Raw genomic sequence first — 19,733 nt, 5'->3', positions numbered from 1 at the left:
CTCCTAAGCCTGCCATCCTGAGTGGTGGAAGATGGAGTCAGTCTCACAGACATAGAAGCAGGTGCAGACTGATTACCTATGGGCGTTGACACAGAAGCTGTGCCTGGCAGATCCTTTACACCTCATCAACCATTTTATTGAAAATAAAATAAGCTGTCATCGAAGTAGTCCTCGAATCCGACGTAGTCCAACGACCGAACCTGTAAAAAATCACAAACACACAAAACAACAGTAGGCTGAAATACAGGGCCTATGTGTGTTACTGTCTGTTGGACCCTTTATCTAAGCCTACAATAAGGCAGGCTTAGATACAGGGCCCCAGCAGACAGTAATCTTATACGGTATAAGATTACTGTCCGCTGGGGCCCTGTATGTAAGCCTTCAATGTGGTAGGCTTAGATACATGGCCCATCAGACCGTATCATACATGGTCATGTATCTAAGCCCACAATATGGTAGGCTTAGCTAGAGGGTCCATGTGTAATAATGTTATACCCTGTATCTAAGCCTACCAAAAGGCAGGCTTAGATACAGGACCCCAGCAGGCAGTACTGTTATACTTACCTACCATCCAGCATTGTTACCTCATGCCTGTGCACAGCCCCGTGACGTCACGATGCGAGAAGACGTCAGGACTTCCGCTGCACTCGGGAAGGAGGGTAAGTATGGTGGTATTACTATAGTAACAGGGGCTGTCTATTTTATTACATAGGCCACAGTTACTATTTTTGTAGACGAGTGTGGGGGCCCACGGCCCGGTCGCAAGTGCGACCGCTGTAGTGGCAGTCGCACAGGGATCCGAGACACCGGGCCAAAGATCCCGAGCTTGGGCCCTGGAGGTCCGGTGTTAGCGAAGCCCCTGGTCCAGATATTACATTAAAGTCTATAGTGAAATAGAAAAAGCACTACATGCAGCTGCGTTATGGTTTTTGGCGTTATTGAGCCAATTTTGTGGTCAGGGGCAGTTTTTTCAAATGCAGCATGCTCTGGGTATGGCATTTTTTCAGGCGTTTTTCCCATTCAAAAACATTATTAAAACAAGCATGTACAAAATGACACTGAATTAAAAACACCACCAAGAACGCCACTAAAAACGCCATAAAAAACGCATGTTACATTTTAATAATGCTAGGGATTTTGATGCAGTTATTATTGAAAAAAAATTCCATAAAGGAAGCCTAAGGCCGAGTTTTCACGGGTCGGATATGCTGTGTAAAAAACGACGCAGTCTATCCGACTAGGAACCCGCACCACATTCCACCCTAAAAAACGCACATTGTGGTGCGGTTTTTCTGATAGAATTCCTCTGCGAAAAGCAGCTTAAAAAAAAAAAGACCCAAGAAACCTTCATACTTACCCTGGTCGTTGTCATGGTGACGCGTCTCCCCTTTGCCATCTGGTCCGGCCTCCCTGGAGGACGCTGCAGCTCATGTGACCGCTGCAACCTGTGATTGGCTACAGAGGTCACATGGGATTAAACGTCATCCAAGGAGGCCAGGCTGGAGGATGAAGCAGGGAGTTCTGCTTAAAGAGGCTCTGTCACCAAATTTTGCAACCCCTATCTGCTATTGCAGCAGATAGGCGCTGCAATGTAGATTACAGTAACGTTTTTATTTTTAAAAAAACGAGCATTTTTGGCCAAGTTATGACCATTTTTGTAGTTATGCAAATGAGGCTTGCAAAAGTCCAAGTGGGTGTGTTTAAAAGTAAAAGTCCAAGTGGGCGTGTATAATGTGCGTACATCGGGGCGTTTTTAATACTTTTACTAGCTGGGCGCTCTGACGAGAAGTATCATCCACTTCTCTTCAGAACGCCCAGCTTCTGCCAGATCACGCTGTGACGTCACTCACAGGTCCTGCATCGTGTCAGACGAGCGAGGACACATCGGCACCAGAGGCTTCAGTTGATTCTGCAGCAGCATCGGCGTTAGCAGGTAAGTCGATGTAGCTACTTACCTGCAAACGCTGATGCTGCTGCAGAATCAACTGTAGCCTCTGGTGCCGATGTGTCCGACACGATGCAGGACCTGTGAGTGACGTCACAGCGTGATCTGGCAGAAGCTGGGCGTTCTGAAGAGAAGTGGATGATACTTCTCATCAGAACGGCCAGCTAGTAAAAGTATTAAAAACGCCCCGATGTACGCACATAATACACGCCCACTTGGACTTTTACTTTTAAACACACCCACTTGGACTTTTGCAAGCCTCATTTGCATAACTACAAAAATGGTCATAACTTGGCAAAAAAGGCTCTTTTTAAAAAAATTAAAACGTTACTGTAATCTACATTGCAGCGCCTATCTGCTGCAATAGCAGATAGGGGTTGCAAAATCTGGTGACAGAGCCTCTTTAAGTATGATTTATTTTTCTTTTCTGAGTTGAGATTTTTGTGGCGGAATTCCACCGCAAAAGTCGCTAAACTTGGCTATTTGTTGCGGGTTTTGCATCCCCATTGAATTCAATGGGGAAAACCCGCAACAGAAAAGGAACGAAAACGCAGCATAATTTGACATGCTGCGGATTTGAATTCCGCAGCGCAACGTTTTCGCTGCGTTTTCTTTCTTTGCTGCTACTGGAAATGCTGCAGAATTTCCGCACAGAATTCCATTGAGGAAATTCTGCAGCATTTACGCTACGTGGAAACGCGGCTTTGGGCTATGTTCACAGAAATTTGCAGAAATCAATTCCATTCATCTGAATGGAACTTGCAGAAATCCATGCACCTGCTCCAGAAACAACCACATACAGATGAATGGAAATGATTTTCAGTCGCAGAAATTACTGCAACAATATCTGCCACGTGTGACTGCACCCTTAGTCATAAACACTGTATAATTTCCACAACCGAAATCTATGCGAAAAATTCTGCAGCATTTAAAGTAGCAGAAAAGTGGATGAGATTTAGCAAATCTCAGCCAAACACTGAGGGAAAAAAGGCTGAAAAATAGTGTGGAAAATGTTCTGCGGTGCGACTTTCAATTTCGCAGCATGTTAATTTATAGTTCAGGTTCTGTGTGGAAATGCTGCATGTTTGACCCATAGACTTCAATGGGGAGCAGAAATTCTGCAACAGATGTTTATCCAGGGAAAATGCAAGAAAAAACGCTGTATATTCGCAGGTGTACAAGTACTTTGTTATAATCAATGTTTAACAGTAATGTTTAATACCCTTAGGCAGGATTCCCACATAACGTAAACGCTGCGGAATTTCCGCAACTGAATTTTGTGCGGAAATTCCGCAGCATTTACAGTAACAGCAAAGTTAATGAGATTTAGAAAATCCTCATGCCCACGCTGTGGAAAAGAAACGCAGTGTAAATGTTAATAAATTGACCTGCGGTGCGGAATTTAAATCTTCTGCATTTTTGTTGATTTTCTGCTGCGGGTTTTCCCCATTGATTTTAATGGGAATACAAAACTTGCAACAGAAAGCCAAGTGTTATGACTTTTGGGGCGTAATCGCAGAGATTACACTGCAAAAATCGTAACTCCGGAAAAAAAAGACATACTTACCCAGAACGCCCTCCTTCTAGCAGTCCGGCCTCCTGGGATGACACTTCATCCCATGTGACCGCTGCAGTCAGAGGCTGCAGCATCAGATGACCTGCAACGTCATCGTAGGAGGCCGGAGCGAACGTCAAAGGAGGGAGGGAGTAAGTATGAGCGCTTTTTTACTCAGCGGAAATTGAGTCCGAAAAACTGCACCACAATGTGCGATTTTTCGGACAGAAGGTGCTGCGGGTTCCAAGTCTGATACTCTGCATGATTTTTACGCAGTGTATCCGACCCATGGGAACATGGCTTAACACCTCATGCACACGACCGAGTTCGGGCTGTGAAAAACAGTCAGAGTGTCGGCTGAATTTCCTGGCCCGCCACGGTACAAGTGAACGGAACTCCTGGCATTATAGAAATTTTATGATGCTAGAAGTCCCTGCCTCCCCACGGAACTGCTGTTCTGTACTGAATCATTTTGTCAGTATGTAACAGCAGTTCTGTGGCTAAGCAGGGACTACTATCATCACAAAATGCCAGGAGTCCCGTTCACCTGTACTGCGGTCGGGCCGGGAAATGCGGCCGAGACACAGACTGTTTTTCACGTCCCAAACTCGGTCGTGTGCAAGAGGTGTTAGGGCATGTTCAGACGTGGCGGAATTGCAGTGGAATTCCGCTGCGGACAGTCCACACTGGAAATCCGCAGCAGACAGTCTGTCCATTGGTTTCCACACCGTTTTAGTTATCTTGGTGCAGACGTTGCGGACAACTCCGCTGCGGACCATAGGCTGCGGTGCGGAATTTGGTGTCCGCAGCATACACTGGCTGTTGCGGACTTGATGCGTACTTGTGGCGGAATCTCTCCATTGACTTCAATGGAGTTGCAAAATGACGCAATGAAATCCGCAGATGTTATGTGTGTTGCGTTGCGGATTGCTTTCACTAACAGGATATTTCATCATTCTGGCTGGACCTTTGTGTTTCGAGGTCTATAGCCAGACTGAGATGCAATGTTTTAAAAGAGAGAAGGATGTACTCTTCACCTGAATCCGCAAAGACTAATCTGCAGCAAAAGGGGCAAAAGGGATTGCCTAACTTGGACAATCACGTTTTATATTGTGTATTCCTCTTATCCATTCCCCATATCAAAACTAAAATTGCACAAACTGCATACAAAGTGTGAACTGAGCCGTAGGCATGCTGATGACTACATGTGTCACTGCTGAAAGCCCCCACATTCTGCTGTGTTTGATGATAGAACCGTAATGTAAATTAAGAGAAAACACAGCATTTTTACTGAGCACCCTGCAGTACTCCAGTGCTGAGATCCGCTTTTCACACACAGATACTATATATACACTACCGTTCAAAAGTTTGGGGTCACCCAGACAATTTTGTGTTTTCCATGAAAACTCACACTTATATTTATCAAATGAGTTGCAAAATTACTAGAAAATATAGTCAAGACATTGACAAGGTTAGAAATAATGATTTTTTTATGTGAAATAATAATTTTCTCCTTCAAACTTTTCTTTCGTCAAAGAATGCTCCATTTGCAGCATTTACAGCATTGCAGGCCTTTGGCATTCTAGCTGTTAATTTGCTGAGGTAATCGGGGGAAATTTCACCCCATGCTTCCAGAAGGCCCTCCCACAAGTTGGATTGGCTTGATGGGCACTTCTTGCGTACCATACGGTCAAGCTGCTCCCACAACAGCTCTATGGGGTTGAGATCTGGTGACTGCGCTGGCCACTCCATTACAGATAGAATACCAGCTGCCTGCTTCTTCCCTAAATAGTTCTTGCATAATTTGGAGGTGTGCGTTGGGTCATTGTCCTGTTCTGGGATGAAATTGGCTCCAATCAAGCGCTGTCCACAGGGTATGGAATGGCGTTGCAAAATGGAGTGATAGCCTTCCTTATTCAAAATCCCTTTTACCTTGTACAAATCTCCCACTTTACCAGCACCAAAGCAACCCCAGACCATCACATTACCTCCACCATGCTTGACAGATGGCGTCAGGCACTCTTCTAGCATCTTTTCAGTTGTTCTGCGTCTCACAAATGTTTTTCTGTGTGATCCAAACACCTCAAACTTCGATTCGTCTGTCCATAACACTGTTTTCCAATCTTCCTCTGTCCAATGTCTGTGTGCTTTTGCCCATATTAATCTTTTCTTTTTATTAGCCAGTCTCAGATATGGCTTTTTCTTTGCCACTCTGCCCTGAAGGCCAGCATCCCAGAGTCGCCTCTTCACTGAAGACGTTGACACTGGCGTTTTGCGGGTACTATTTAATGAAGCTGCCAGTTGAGGACCTGTGAGGCGTCTATTTCTCAAACTAGAGACTCTAATGTACTTGTCTTGTTGCTCAGTTGTGCAGCGGGGCCTCCCACTTCTCTTTCTACTCTGGTTAGAGCCTGTTTGTGCTGTCCTCTGAAGGGAGTAGTACACACCGTTGTAGGAAATCTTCAGTTTCTTGGCAATTTCTCGCATGGAATAGCCTTAATTTCTAAGAACAAGAATAGACTGTCGAGTTTCACATGAAAGCTCTCTTTTTCTAGCCATTTTGAGAGTTTAATTGAACCCACAAATTTAATGCTCCAGATTCTCAACTAGCTCAAAGGAAAGTCAGTTTTATAGCTCCTCTAAACAGCAAAACTGTTTACAGCGGTGCTAACATAATTGCATAAAGTTTTTCAAGTGTTTTCTAATCATCCATTAGCCTTCTAACACAGTTAGGAAACACAATGTACCATTAGAACACTGGAGTGATGGTTGCTGGAAATGGGCCTCTATACACCTATGTAGATATTGCATTAAAAATCAGATGTTTGCAGCAAGAATAGTCATTTAGCACATTAACAATGTATAGAGTGTATTTCTGATTAATTTAATGTTATCTTCATTGAAAAAAAACTGTGCTTTTCTTTCAAAAATAAGGAAATTTCTAAGTGACCCTAAACCTTTGAACGGTAGTATATATATATATATATATATATATATATATATATATATATATATATCTCGAAAGGCGGAAAGCAGCAGCACTCACAAAAAACTGTTGTACGGCTGCCCAGCAAGTCGTCCTGATCCTAGGTCGGAATATCATATATAGAAAGAGAAAATTTGCAGCAATCCAGTGTGAAAAAATGGTGGTTTATTCAGTCAAACACAAAGTGACGTTTCAATCCTACAATAGGACATTTATCATGCTTGATAAAGGTCCTATTGTAGGATTGAAACGTTGCTTTGTGTTTGACTGAATAAACCACCATTTTTTCACACTGGAGTGCTGCAAGTTTTCTCTTTATTTATATATATATATATATATATATATATATATATACACACACAACGTCTTGGAAAAGGGCCAGCATCAGCAGCAGGCAAACCTGACAAGATTCACCTAAAGGGTATGTTAGCTGTGAATTTTTCGCAACGGATTTTATTGCGGAAAATCTGAAGAGTATTACAGTAGCAGCAAAGTGGATGAGATTTGAAGGGCATGTTCAGCCGTGGCGGAATTGCTGTGGAATTCCACTGCAGACAGTCCTCAGCGGAAATCCGCAGCAGACTTTTTTTCCTTTACCTTCTATGGCTTTTTAGGTAACTTCAGATACTGCAAAAAAAAAAACTGTTGCAGAAAGTAGGCTGCGGTACAGAATTTATTCCGCGGAGAAGCAGGGGCAAGAAGCAAGAGGATTTTCAGCAATGAAAAGGCTGAAATCTGCGGCAAGTCCACTGTAATATTTGCAATGCCTGAATTAGCTGTCAAATATGAAAATTTTGCTGCAGATTCATTGCGTAATTGAAACGAATTTGCGTCAAAATCTGCAGCCGGAAAATTCAGCCACATGTTAACATGCCCGAGCAAATCTCACCCACATGTTGCGGAAAAAAATCAGATGAGAAAACGTAATTCTTTTTTTTTAAAATCAATTTATTCTGCAATTCCGCCGCAAAAATCCCAAATCAGAAAAAAAACTATTTTTTTTGTTTAAGTTTAATAAAAAAGTCTATATTTACCCCCCCCACTTTGCCATAGTGACGCATCCCTCTATTCTCCGTGCAGCCCTGCCTCCTCCCATGTGACTGCTGCAGCCAATCACAGGCTGTAACAGTGACATGGGCTGTACTACAATTCGGTGCATTTTTTCGGCAGTTCCCTGTGAGTTCTAGGTCAGATACGCTGCGTACTTTTACACAGCGTATCCACCCTATGTGCATATACCCTTACACTTGTCAAATCGAGGGTGGAGAAGATAGGGGACCCATTCTGTTGCCCAAGTGCCCACCTGGGGCTAGCCTTGTCTTGAAAAATGAGAAGTGCCTGAGTCATTACAATTTCTTTATACAGTCCACCTTTACTTTTATCTCATCAGTAAAGTTAGGTTGTGTTCACATCTGTGTCACAGGTTCCGGTGTTCTCTTCTCATAATAGGAGCAGAACAACGAGAATACCAGAAGCTCGGCATGCATTGTATGACAAAAACCAATGGTACCAGACAGAACCTATTGACTTTAATGGGTTCCGTCAGGTCTTTGTCATGGTTTCCGTCATTTTCCTGGAAATAATGCTACTTTGTTTTGTCCGGCAAAAGCAACGGCATCTGTGACGGAGCCTCTGACGTGAACAGGGTCATAGACTGATTATTTTTTCTGACCCACAAGTAATTATTTTAACAAACCTACTAATCCAAAAAATAATAAACATGTAAATAGAGTACATATTTACAGACTGTCAGATGTAATACTTCTACATATAGATATATTGCTTAAAGGGATCCTGTCATCAACATCTTACCTGTTAAACTCGCCTGACCCCTCAATGGCCGCAGCTGTCCAGAGTGCGTTCCTGTTCTCTTCTTTCCTGAAGTCCTCCTCTGTCTGTAAATATCGTTGTTTAAACTCTTCCCGCCTTTTATGGTAATTATTTTTCCCTCTGGGATACAGCTTCTTAACCCCGCCCACCATTGCCACCTGTCTGGCCCTGACTGGCTAAGGAGCTGTCAATCAAAAAGAAGGAGGTGGAGTCCACTCTGAGATGCTGGAGGAATGAAAATCTGACTCTTTTCAGATGAAGATTTGACTCTTTTCTGCTCATTTGCATACCGCGTGGGACCACTGAAAAACGGAATACTAAAGCTACAGAGCTTACTTAGAACATATTTATAGCTTAGATGACAATGATTTTTCACCCACTTTCACCAGGTATTGCTGGCTTTATCGCTAAAATGCTGGTGACAGGTTCCCTTTAAACATAAAAGGATAAATCCATAAATACATTACAACAGTTAGTATGCTTGGAGTATTATAATATTATATTTTACATTTACCGTAAACTCTAGAGCTGGAATGTTCCCCAGTACAAATACACTAAACAAGAATGCCACTCATCATAGCCAGGGATCATGCCAGCTGTGCCCTAGGACTGGGTATCATTGTACGAGATTCTCTAGCAAGTTAAGTCATCTGGTAATTTCTGACACACACACTCCCACCAACAATAGCAGGAATTAACTGACCTCGGAGTAGAATTTGGATGGTATTATGTGGCAGCCTCGGGGAGATTTAGAAACAATATAAAGTGAGATCATTTCTCATTTTAATATGTACGGGATTAGTGTTTAGTGTGACGGCTGAAGTGAAATAGATGGAGCAGTTGCTCCTTCTAAAGAAGAAATTCTATTTTTACAGTAGTATTATATTTAGTCTACAAAAAGCTAGATTAAAGATGATGAAACCTAAGACAGAAGGTCATTTATTTTACTATAGATGACATATGACATATGGATGTCAGTTTGCATCTGTATTATATACCCAGTGTTAATATACGGCCAACAAATTCCACGTCACTGCAGACAGATCCAGTCCGTATCCACACGGGGTTCACTATCTAATTTCTTCATCCTGAGGGGGGTATCTTGTGTCCGCTATGATCACTACAAACATTAAAGCTGGCCATACCTTACATACATGCCGTCCATCATGTAATGCTTGGACAGGCTTGAAATGCCTGAGTGGAAGCTGATCTTTCACAAAGCTTCTCCGTTCTGGCTCAAACAGGGGTCTCGAGCAGGGGCTCTTTGATTTCCATATACCATAAGGTGGTCAATGAACAGGGATTATCTTTACATATAGCTTGAACTTACATCTACCTGTCCATAGGTCGTGAATATGAACTTCACCGTATTCTGAGTAAAGCCACCTTTTCATAGTCAAACATGATTTCACTTGCATGCAACAGTTTGCTTATACAGTTTCATGTGTTCCATTGACTCCCATAAAAAAAAATTGTATACAGCACAGTCAACTATGCTTTTCAATACAATTTAGGCAACAGTATGGCGAAATATATTGACTATGTATGAAAAAGGTACACTTTTTTTTTGCATATGTCTGGCTACTAATAGTCTATTGGCTTGCAAAATTTGCACTTCAGGTGAATTTCCTGGCATATACGCTGAACAAACAGACGGAAGGGAGTCTGAAACTATCCTTACACAGGGACAAGGATAGGTAGCATTAGTCTTAAAGGGAACCTGTCACCAGCATTTCACCTATTAAACCAGCAATACCTGGTGGTAGTGGGTGAAAAATAATTTCTATATAACCTATAATTGTCTTCTTATTCGGCTCTGTAGCTTTAGTATTCAGTTTTTTAGTGTTCCCACACGTATGTTAATGAGCATAAAAGAGTCAGATCTTCGTTTGAAAAGAGTCAAATCTTCCTTTGAAAAGAGTCAAATCTTCGTTCCTCAAGTCTTTCCGCGTTTACCCCGCCTACTTACTTTTGATTGACAGCTCCTCGTCTTCCCCCCGCACACACTATCCCGCGCTTGTGCATTGATATCCTCTTCTTGGGTGTGCGCACAAATGGACACCGGATTATTACGCTAAAAGGCGCAAAATGTTTGCAGACCGTTATTTACAGTCGGCGGAGGAGTTTAGGTGAGGGGATAACAGCAATGAACTTTTTATAGCAATGGCCAGTGAGGGATAAGTAAAGTTCAATAGGTGAAATGCTGGTGACAGGTTCCCTTTAAACTAATCCTCGGCAGCAGAGGATTAGGCTCATATTTGTATGTTCGTACGACAGAAATGTTCATAGCCGGCGTAGATTTGCACCATAACTTACACCAGTTTATGGTAAATCTGTCATACTGTTGGAGCCCGTCCCTCCCTCTAAACCCCGCACCCTTTTCACTCCATTTTTAGGAAGTGCCGAGAGAAGAAAAAAAGTCTAAAAATGTAGTGCAAATATGGCGTGTGCCAAAATTTGCGACTTTAAAGTTAAAGCTTCTAACATATTCCCCCAAACTTTTTTTCTCTCCAATCCTAGTTTAAGCTAAAAAGGCCCTAAATAATAAACTGCTATTTACCTACAAAAACACACGGACATTAACAATCATTTAAAAACCGTATCCTTACTGAGGGAATAAGGGACTACTGGAGAAAAGCAGAGATGCGCTGTTGGGACTTCTACAAATCCCTGTTGCTCTGCGTTGTTGTTGTTTTTTTTACTATTGTTTTCCTTTTTGACCATACTCTTATGGTGCCTGACAGTTTACCTCTTACGTTTTATTCAAACTGAGTTTTTTTGGGGGGAAATACAGGCTAAACATACTGTAACCTGATTGTTCTTAATATTGCTAGGTGGAGGATGAACTGGTTGCATTGCAGAAGAAGTTGAAAGGAACAGAAGATGAACTGGATAAATACTCTGAAGCTCTGAAGGACGCTCAGGAGAAACTGGAGCAAGCTGAGAAAAAAGCAACTGATGTAAGTCTATCAAACACAGTACTTCCTTCCGTCACCCCAGAAAATGCCACTAACATCTTGTAGATGAGATATTTCCTGTATGCTCTTTTCCACCACAAAGAAGAGGTGGTGAATAAATACCACTAAATACTCATGTACTAATTTCATTTATTACACCAGAATATATGTGTGAAAGACTATAGGGGGAATATACCAAACAGGCCAGTTTTTTGGTGTAAAAAAGTAGCAAATTTTGGCGCACATCATGGTTGCACTAAAATGTACGATTTTTTACTTTTGTTGCAATTTTCTCAAAGTGGTTACAAAAGGCGGCAGATTATAGCCAAAGGGCGCGGGCCTCCATGGAACCGCATATTCATCATAATTTATGTCAGATACTAGCGTAAGTTATGCCGCAAACCTACACCTGCTCATAGCAGGGCAGATTTGCTTTTCTGTCGCACAGACAGCCAAAGATGCGCCAAATATATTAAGAGGTGTGCACCTCTTAAGATATTTGGCAAATTTTCTGCCAAGGTAAATTAGTTTAAGGCTATGTTCCCACGCTAAAGTAAAAACGGCTGTAAAATACGGAGCTGTTTTCAAGTAAAAACAGCCTCTGATTTTCAGCCATTTTTAAAGCATCAAACTTTTTTTATGCTTTTTTTTTTTAGCTGTTTTGTGAGCTGTTTTTCTATTGACACAATGAAAAACGTCTCCCAAAACGGCTCAAGAAGTGACATGAACTTCTTTTTACGGGGTGTTTTTTTACGCACCGCTTTCAAACGGCCGCGTAAAAAAATGCCCCGTCTGAACGAAACGCCTTTATTCCCATTGAAATCAATGGGCTGATTTTAGTAGGCGTTCATCTTCTGTTTTTTCAGGCGTATTTTGAGGCGTTTACGCCCCCGAAAAACGGCTGAAAACACAGCATGTGAACATAGCCATAGACTTGCTTTTGAAACGCCAGTCTTAATATATTTTCCTCCTTATTCACATGGCTGTATGGCTGAATATTGGCAACCCTGCTCAGTATTATGAAGCCATAGGCACTCCATGTACCGCTGTGTAGTGCTCTATATGGTGCCACAATAGCTCTGTATTACGGCGTCTGATGTACCTTGGCAAAACTTTTTTTTTTCGGACAGATTAATACAGAATCTAACAGAAAAATACATTACAGGCCTTTAAAAAAAAAAACCTCTATACAATAAGGCTCCATAGGAGTCTATGGGCATCAGATTATGGATGATTATTGATGTGACTTTAAGATTGCAGTTAAATTTTCCTCATCTATACACATTGCTTCTTTCTCTATGCTGCATGTGTAATTATCTATGTTCACTATAGTTCAGTGCATGGAAATGTGGGAGAACAGATAAAAAAAATAACGTTTTAAAAATAAAGTGACTTTTGTTTGTTGTATAGCGATTCCAACTATTCTAAAAGTTCTCCAAATATCCACCAGAGGGCGGTGGCAGAGCAGTTATGTGAAGACTGCACCAGTATATGATGTACACACCAAAGCAGTTTAAAAGACGGTCCGACTATTACTGTAAAAATACTGTACAAACTCTTATTTATCGCAAATACAGAGAACATCAGTATATACCCATCTGTCGCTATAATCTATATAAAGAATTGCTCCTTTCATCAGCTACCAAGTTTTGATGACAGAGCAGGGAAGTCATGTTTAGAACAGTTTGCTGTACTATAGTCTTTTTTGTGCTGATGGTTTTTCAAAGTCCCAGCGAAAAAGTAGGGAATTTGATTGAATTTGTGGCCTGCTTTGTCTAATCCATTGGACAAGATAGATTCCAACCAAGGAGGCTCCTGATCTTTAAGGAGAGCGTATGTGGCAGACATCTGCAGTCTGTTATTCCCAAGGGGAAATAGCACAGTTGGCTGCGCTGTTGACCTGCCATAAGTGTAGGTACTGTGGACATCCTGCACACTTGCGTTCACTTTGTATCAAATATCTGCGCACATAGAGATCAGTAGACAGGAGTATATAATGGTTGTTCACCATTTCTAAGAAAAGGAGAGTGCAGATGCAACAACTCCATGCATGAAACACTAGACGCCTTAGAGGTCATCTTATTATCATGTATAGAACTGCCACATGATTTATTCATTACAAAAACTGTACAAACATTCATTACATGTGGAGGAAAGGTGATTTAGACATCAATATAGGAAAGGGATCTTTACAGTTAGAGTAGTCAAACTCTATAACCCCAAGAGGTAGTGATGGCAGATACAATGTCAGCATTTAAAAAAAGACTAGATGATTATTTACCGACGAATGGCATTGAGGGTTATAAATAATTTAGCAATGAATGATGTATAATTGATCTAGAAAAGGTTGGACTTGATGGATTTTTGTCATCCTAAGTAACTATGTAACATACACTAAAATGCCCCTTTATTAGAAACCTTGCCCTTTCACGATTGGAGCTTCCCTGTATGGAAATTAGACACATGACCCCGGACTGCAGCATAAAATCAAGTGAGGAAGTTTTCCGTGGATCAGATTCAGTCTTATTACACATTAGAATGGGAAAATCTAGCGATCTGAGCAGCTTCGAACGAGGCATGGTCAGCAGTGCTAGACTTGTGGGGTTTTCTTGTGCAACGGTGTTGAAAGTAAACCGAGAATGGTGTGATCAAGGGAAAATGTCCACCGAAAGGGAATCCTGTGGATGTCAACAACTTGTCGATGAGAGGGGTCAGAGGAGGATGTCAAGAATCTTTCTGACTAAATAGTGCTGCACAGTCAAGGAAATTGCAGCTGAATACATAACTGGTGCTTCAACTAACGTGTCCGAACACACAACTCGTCCTTCCTTAGCACGGATGGGATATAACAGCAGACGACCAGTTCAAGTGCCATTGCTGTCTAAGAGAAACAGAAAGGCAAGACTCCAGAGGGCAAAAGAGCACCATGCTGATCGGAGGGTCAAAATTTGGCGTACGCAAGATGAACTGATGAACCCTTTTTGATGAAATCAATAGCGCAGTCGACTGCACTATTGATTCTGACGAAAAAAACGGAAACCTTATGGAACGGAGACAAACGGAAACCATTAGCAATGGAAGCATAACCATTGAAATCAACGGTAATGCAAACGGAAGCTATGGTTCCTCTAACGGAACCCGAATGTTGATGTGAACAAGCCCTTACCTACGCATTGAGGCCGCCCAAGTTCATTGCTTCTTGGCAGCTGTTTGCTCTATGGCAGGACACTTTAGGCAACTGCGAGAAGTTATCCTGTCTGCATGGACCAATGTTACTGTAGAACGATGCTGTGGTTCTGAAGGCCAAAAGAAGTCCAAAGCACTGACTATGTAGTGAACATTAGTCTAAAAGTTATGCGCATGGGTGCAGTCTATCTCGGAACATTTCTGGAATACAAACTCCACCTAACATTCTGGATCGAAGTTCAATGTCCGATTTGTATTTGAAGTTAAGGGAAAAGGCGAGCCTGGGTGGGACCAGCAAACTTAACGTGCTCTTACGTTCCCTCATGCTTCAGGGTATGTTCACACACACTATTTACGGACGTAATTCAGGCGTTTTAGCCCCGAATTACGTCCGAAAATGCGCCTCAATAGCATCGGCAAACATCTGCCCATTCATTTGAATGGGTCTTACGATGTTCTGTTCAGACGGTCATTTTTTTTACGCCCCGCTGTCAAAAGGCGGGGCGTAAAAAAGACGCCCGCGTCAAAGAAGTGTCCTGTCACTTCTTGGGACGTAATTGGAGCCCTTATTCATTGACACCAATGAAAAGCAGCGCCAATTTCGTCCGTATTGGACGCGGCGTTCAAGCGCCTGCACATGCCGTTACGGCTGAAATGACGGGGCTGTTTTCTCCTGAAAACAGCCCCGTAATTTCGGCCGTTACAGACGCTGTAGTGTGAATATACCCTTACAGATACCGGTTCTCTCTGGCTGGGGTGCAACTTCAGTTAAAAATACATCATCGTTCTAGACTGTCGCTGCACATGAGCCAAACAATAGTGCTTGCATATGATGTAGGTACTGGCAAATGTCAGAGGAATGGAATGTCCGAAGGAGGGGGAGGAGCAGCAAGGTCTTCACAATCATAATCTCGTAGCAAACTCCCTGCCAGCTACTTATCATGTCAGCCCTGGTCTTGAATCATGCACTTGGCAATTATTTATAGGCTTCTGCATTCTCACAGCTTATGGTTTGCTTCAATAGTATCAGTATAGGCAATCCACTGTGAGCTGCACAATGATCTCTCCTGTATTGATGGTTTGGTGCAATGTATAATAAGTAAGTCTAAATTCACACAACAATCAATGTTTACGTTCAGCATTTGAAACAGTACAGCTACTGGTCAGACATATGAAACTTATCTATACAGCTGCATACGTCTGCCATTTAAAAAAAACGTATACAGCACGCTATAGTTAATTTTTTTTATATAGTTATATTAAAAAGCATGATTTTCAATGCAGTAGGGGCTGCAGGATCCTGTTGTATATTGGCCAAATGTATGTGAAAAGGACACCCTGCCTACGGGCGTATACCTCGGGTGATCTTCCCAGGATATACGCCAACCGGGCACCACAGAGCTGGGGTGAATTTAGCCTTACATGTATCAGCCTGGAGAGCAGGATTGCCTAGACTGGATACAAGTGTAGCAAACCCTCATCTTTGAGAAGTATTAGATCTGTACTGTCTTTTTGCTCTTGGTTGTTAACAAAAAATTTTCTATTCACTACTAGCTAGATCTGGAAAAATGATGAGGAACTGACAATGATTAAGCTTAATTTACTAAATGGATGACCACTTTAGAATCTATTCATCTGCCAGTATGCTTATTGAGTGTGGGAACAAACCAGATCACCCTGAGGAATTCCATCTAAACATATAGAGAATTTACAAATTCCATGCAGATGCTACCATGTGGAGATTATTCAGTGCAAAGTCGCAGCATATTGCTCCTAAAATTAAAAAGCACTCTGGCTATCCTTCCCCCATTTGAAAATGTGATGAAGTGCTTTATTTCACGGTATGCTGCTCCGTTTCGGGCCGCCATTTGGGTCACGTGATCTTCGTTCTGACTCCCTGTATACTACAGCATCTGCTGTAGAAACTAGAGGTCAGTCTTTCAATGCAAGTAGATTACATGACCCAACACTGGTTCGGAACAGAGCGGCTACCTGTGAAATAGAGCACCAGGTAAGCCAATATACTGTCACGGCTGTGAGGTATGTGGACCCACTGGGCCACTCCGCTGTAGCAGAGTAGCAACTGGCCAAACAAAAGTCAATAACTGTCTCTGGGACGAGTACCTGGATAGATGGATTTGGCAAACACTCGGTGTGGCAGACAGTAGGCATAGCAGACACGTGGCGTAGCAGATACTTCACACAGATGATACTTGGCACAGACGTCATTTGGCACAGACGACACTTGGCACAGATTAATCTTGGCACAGACGACACTTGCACAGATAATACTTGGCACAGACGACACTTGGCACAGACGACACTCTCGACTTCGACACTAGATAACGCACTGGATCAAACACAATTATTGGATATGGGATACAGGAAGCGGGAACACTGGATACAGGATACAACTAAGGGGTCATTTGCAAAGACTAACATTGGCAGACATAACAACGCTCAGGCAAGGTGGAAGAGGACAAAGTCCTTTATATACAAGGGGTGAGTAGGGATTGGATAGGGAGCTTAATTCTGGTGTGCGTGCTGGCCCTTTAAGCCCTATGCACAGCTGCCGAGGACAGTCGTGTGTGCCGGTTTCTTAGGCCCCATGCACACGACCGTGCCCGCAATCACGGCCCGCGATTGCGGGCACGGCCGGCTGCCTGACAGCCGCATTTTCGGGCCATGCTCCCATACAAAGAGCACGGCCCGCAAAATTCAAAAGAACGGACATGTTCCATAATTTTCGGAACATTTCCACGGCACGGACACCCTTCCGTAGTGCTACGGAAAGGTATCCGCGTTCAATGAAAGTGAATGGGTCCAGGTTTTTTACGGTCATGTGCATGGGGCCTTAGAGGAGGGAGATGCCGGCAAGAGCTCACAGGCCTGCGTTCGCGGCCATTGGCGGGTAAGTAATGCCAACGGTCCGCGACTGTGGTCATTACATATACCATACTACTTCGCATAAAATAAGATAGCCTAGCGCTTATTTAAAGGTACTTTTACACCGGCACATTTTAGCCAGTGCAACGAGCGACGATCAACGAGACAGTTGGTTGATCAGCGCTCGTTTGCTCCTTTCACAAGGAGCTAGTATGGCGACGAGCGATCTTTACTACGATCGCTCGTCCACATACATTATTATCATGTCGGCAGCACGTCTCCCTGTTTACACACGGCCGATAACGATACACACTTTACACACTGCCGATAACGATAATATTTTGCACATTTAAAACTATACGATCAGCTGATGAACGTGCGTTTGCTCGTTCATCGGCTGATCGCTGATCTGTTTACAAAGGGCAATTATCAGGAACGACTGTTCTGTGAACACTCGTTTGCCTGATAATTGGCCAGTGTAAGGCTGAGTTCACACGGGGTGGAGACTGCTGCAGCCTGTGATTGGCTGCAGAGGTGGTCACATGCAGGGGCGTAACTAGGAAAGACTGGGCCCCTTAGTAAACTTTTGACTGGGGCCCCCCCCCTCCCCTGGGTGTCACACAGCCCCCTGTAGATAATGCGATACAGCCCCCTCTGTAGATAACGACATACAGCCCCCCCTGTAGATGACGCCATACAGCCCCCCCTGTAGATGACGCCATACAGCCCCCCCTGTAGATGACGCCATACAGCCCCCCCTGTAGATGACGCCACACAGCCCCCCCTGTAGATAACGCCATACAGCCCCCTCTGTAGATAACGACATACAGCCCCCTCTGCAGATAACAACATACAACCCCCCCTGTAGATAGCGCCATACAGCCCCCTCTGTAGATAACGCCATACAGCCCCCACTGTAGATAACGCCATACAGTTCCCCCTGTAGTGGGGGCTGTATAGCGTTACCTACAGGGGGCTGTATGGCGCTATCTACAGAGGGGGCTGTATGGCGCTATCTAAAGGGGGGCTGTATGGCGCTACCTACAGGGGGGGCTGTATAGCGTTACCTACAGGGGGGCCTGTATGGCGCTACCTACAGGGGGGCTGTATAGCGTTACCTACAGGGGGGGCTGTATGGCGTTACCTACAGGGGGGCTGTATAGCGTTACCTACAGGGGGGGCTGTATAGCGTTACCTACAGGGGGGGCTGTATGGCGTTACCTACAGGGGGGCTGTATAGCGTTACCTACAGGGGGGCTGTATAGCGTTATCTACAGTGGGGGCTGTATGGCGTTATCTACAGAGGGGGCTGTATGGCGCTAACGCCATGCAGCCCCCCTGTAGGTAACGCTATACAGCCCCCCTGTAGGTAACGCTATACAGCCCCCCCTGTAGGTAACGCTATGCAGCCCCCCTGTAGGTAACGCTATGCAGCCCCAACCCCCAAAAAAAATCCGACCTACAGTGTCTTACAAAAGACATGTATCCCCTATCCACAGGACAGGGGATACATGTGTGATCACTGGCACTGATAGGGAGAACGGGGGACTGAAAGTCCCCTGAATTCTCCATGACTAACCTCTGACTTCCGGCGTCAATAAAAATGAAAGGAGCGCTGGTCACGCATGCGCATAAGCGCGACCGGCGCTCCATTCATTTCTACAGAGCTGCCGACACAGAATGTGATGGAGAACTTCAGGGGACTTTCGGTCCCCCGTTCTCCCTATCACTGCCAGCGATCACACATGTATCCCCTATCCTGTGGATAGGGGATACATGTCTTTTGTTTAATGGCAGAGCGGGGAGATACCTAAAGGACCTGTGAAGACGTTTTCAGCATGTGACCGGGACAGGAGTGGCGGAGTTTATCAGTGGAGAGACCTGGTGGATGAAGGACCTGTGATATCAAAATCACGTGACCACTGTATCATAAGGAGGAGCTTAGAAGTGGGAATAATAAGCTCATGTCATGTGAAGAGGATCACATGACATGAGGGTCGGATCTCTGTGAGGGAGCGGGGCTCCTGCGGTGTGTGAAGGCGATGATCACGTGACATCAGGGAGCGGGGATCTGTGAGGGGGCGGAGCTCCTATACACTGTAAAGTGATGATGATCACGTGATATGAGGTACGGAGCTCTGTTCGGGGCAAGGCCAGTGGCGTAACTACCGCCCATAGCAGCCATAGCGGGTGCTAGCGGAGCCTCCGGCCATGGTGGGGGCCCGTGCCGGCTGGCGACACGGGCCCCCTCATGCCGCGGGCCCCGTAGCAGCCGCTACCGCGGTAGTTACGCCACTGGTCACATGGGATGAAGCGTCATCCCAGGAGTCCGGCCTTCTGACATCATCCAGGCCGGCGTCTTGGGATGACGTTTAATCCCATGTGACC

At 44.0% G+C, this 19,733-nt stretch overlaps 1 protein-coding gene across 2 annotated transcripts in view; it reads left to right on the top strand.

The window, feature by feature from the left end:
• Positions 1-19,733, top strand: part of TPM4 (tropomyosin 4) — a 112,567-nt gene that overhangs the window by 9,026 nt on the left and 83,808 nt on the right. For both annotated transcript variants that reach the window (XM_075864089.1, XM_075864057.1), the window contains exon 2: positions 11,151-11,276. In XM_075864089.1, the coding sequence (XP_075720204.1) occupies positions 11,151-11,276 (126 nt within the window). The remainder of the gene's footprint in view (positions 1-11,150; positions 11,277-19,733) is intronic.

Source organism: Rhinoderma darwinii, chromosome 1 (assembly GCF_050947455.1).
Source record: "Rhinoderma darwinii isolate aRhiDar2 chromosome 1, aRhiDar2.hap1, whole genome shotgun sequence".
NCBI classification, from domain to species: Eukaryota; Metazoa; Chordata; class Amphibia; order Anura; family Rhinodermatidae; genus Rhinoderma; species Rhinoderma darwinii.
The sequence above is the reverse complement of the archived record's forward strand: the minus strand, read 5'-3'. Positions and strand labels throughout refer to the sequence as shown.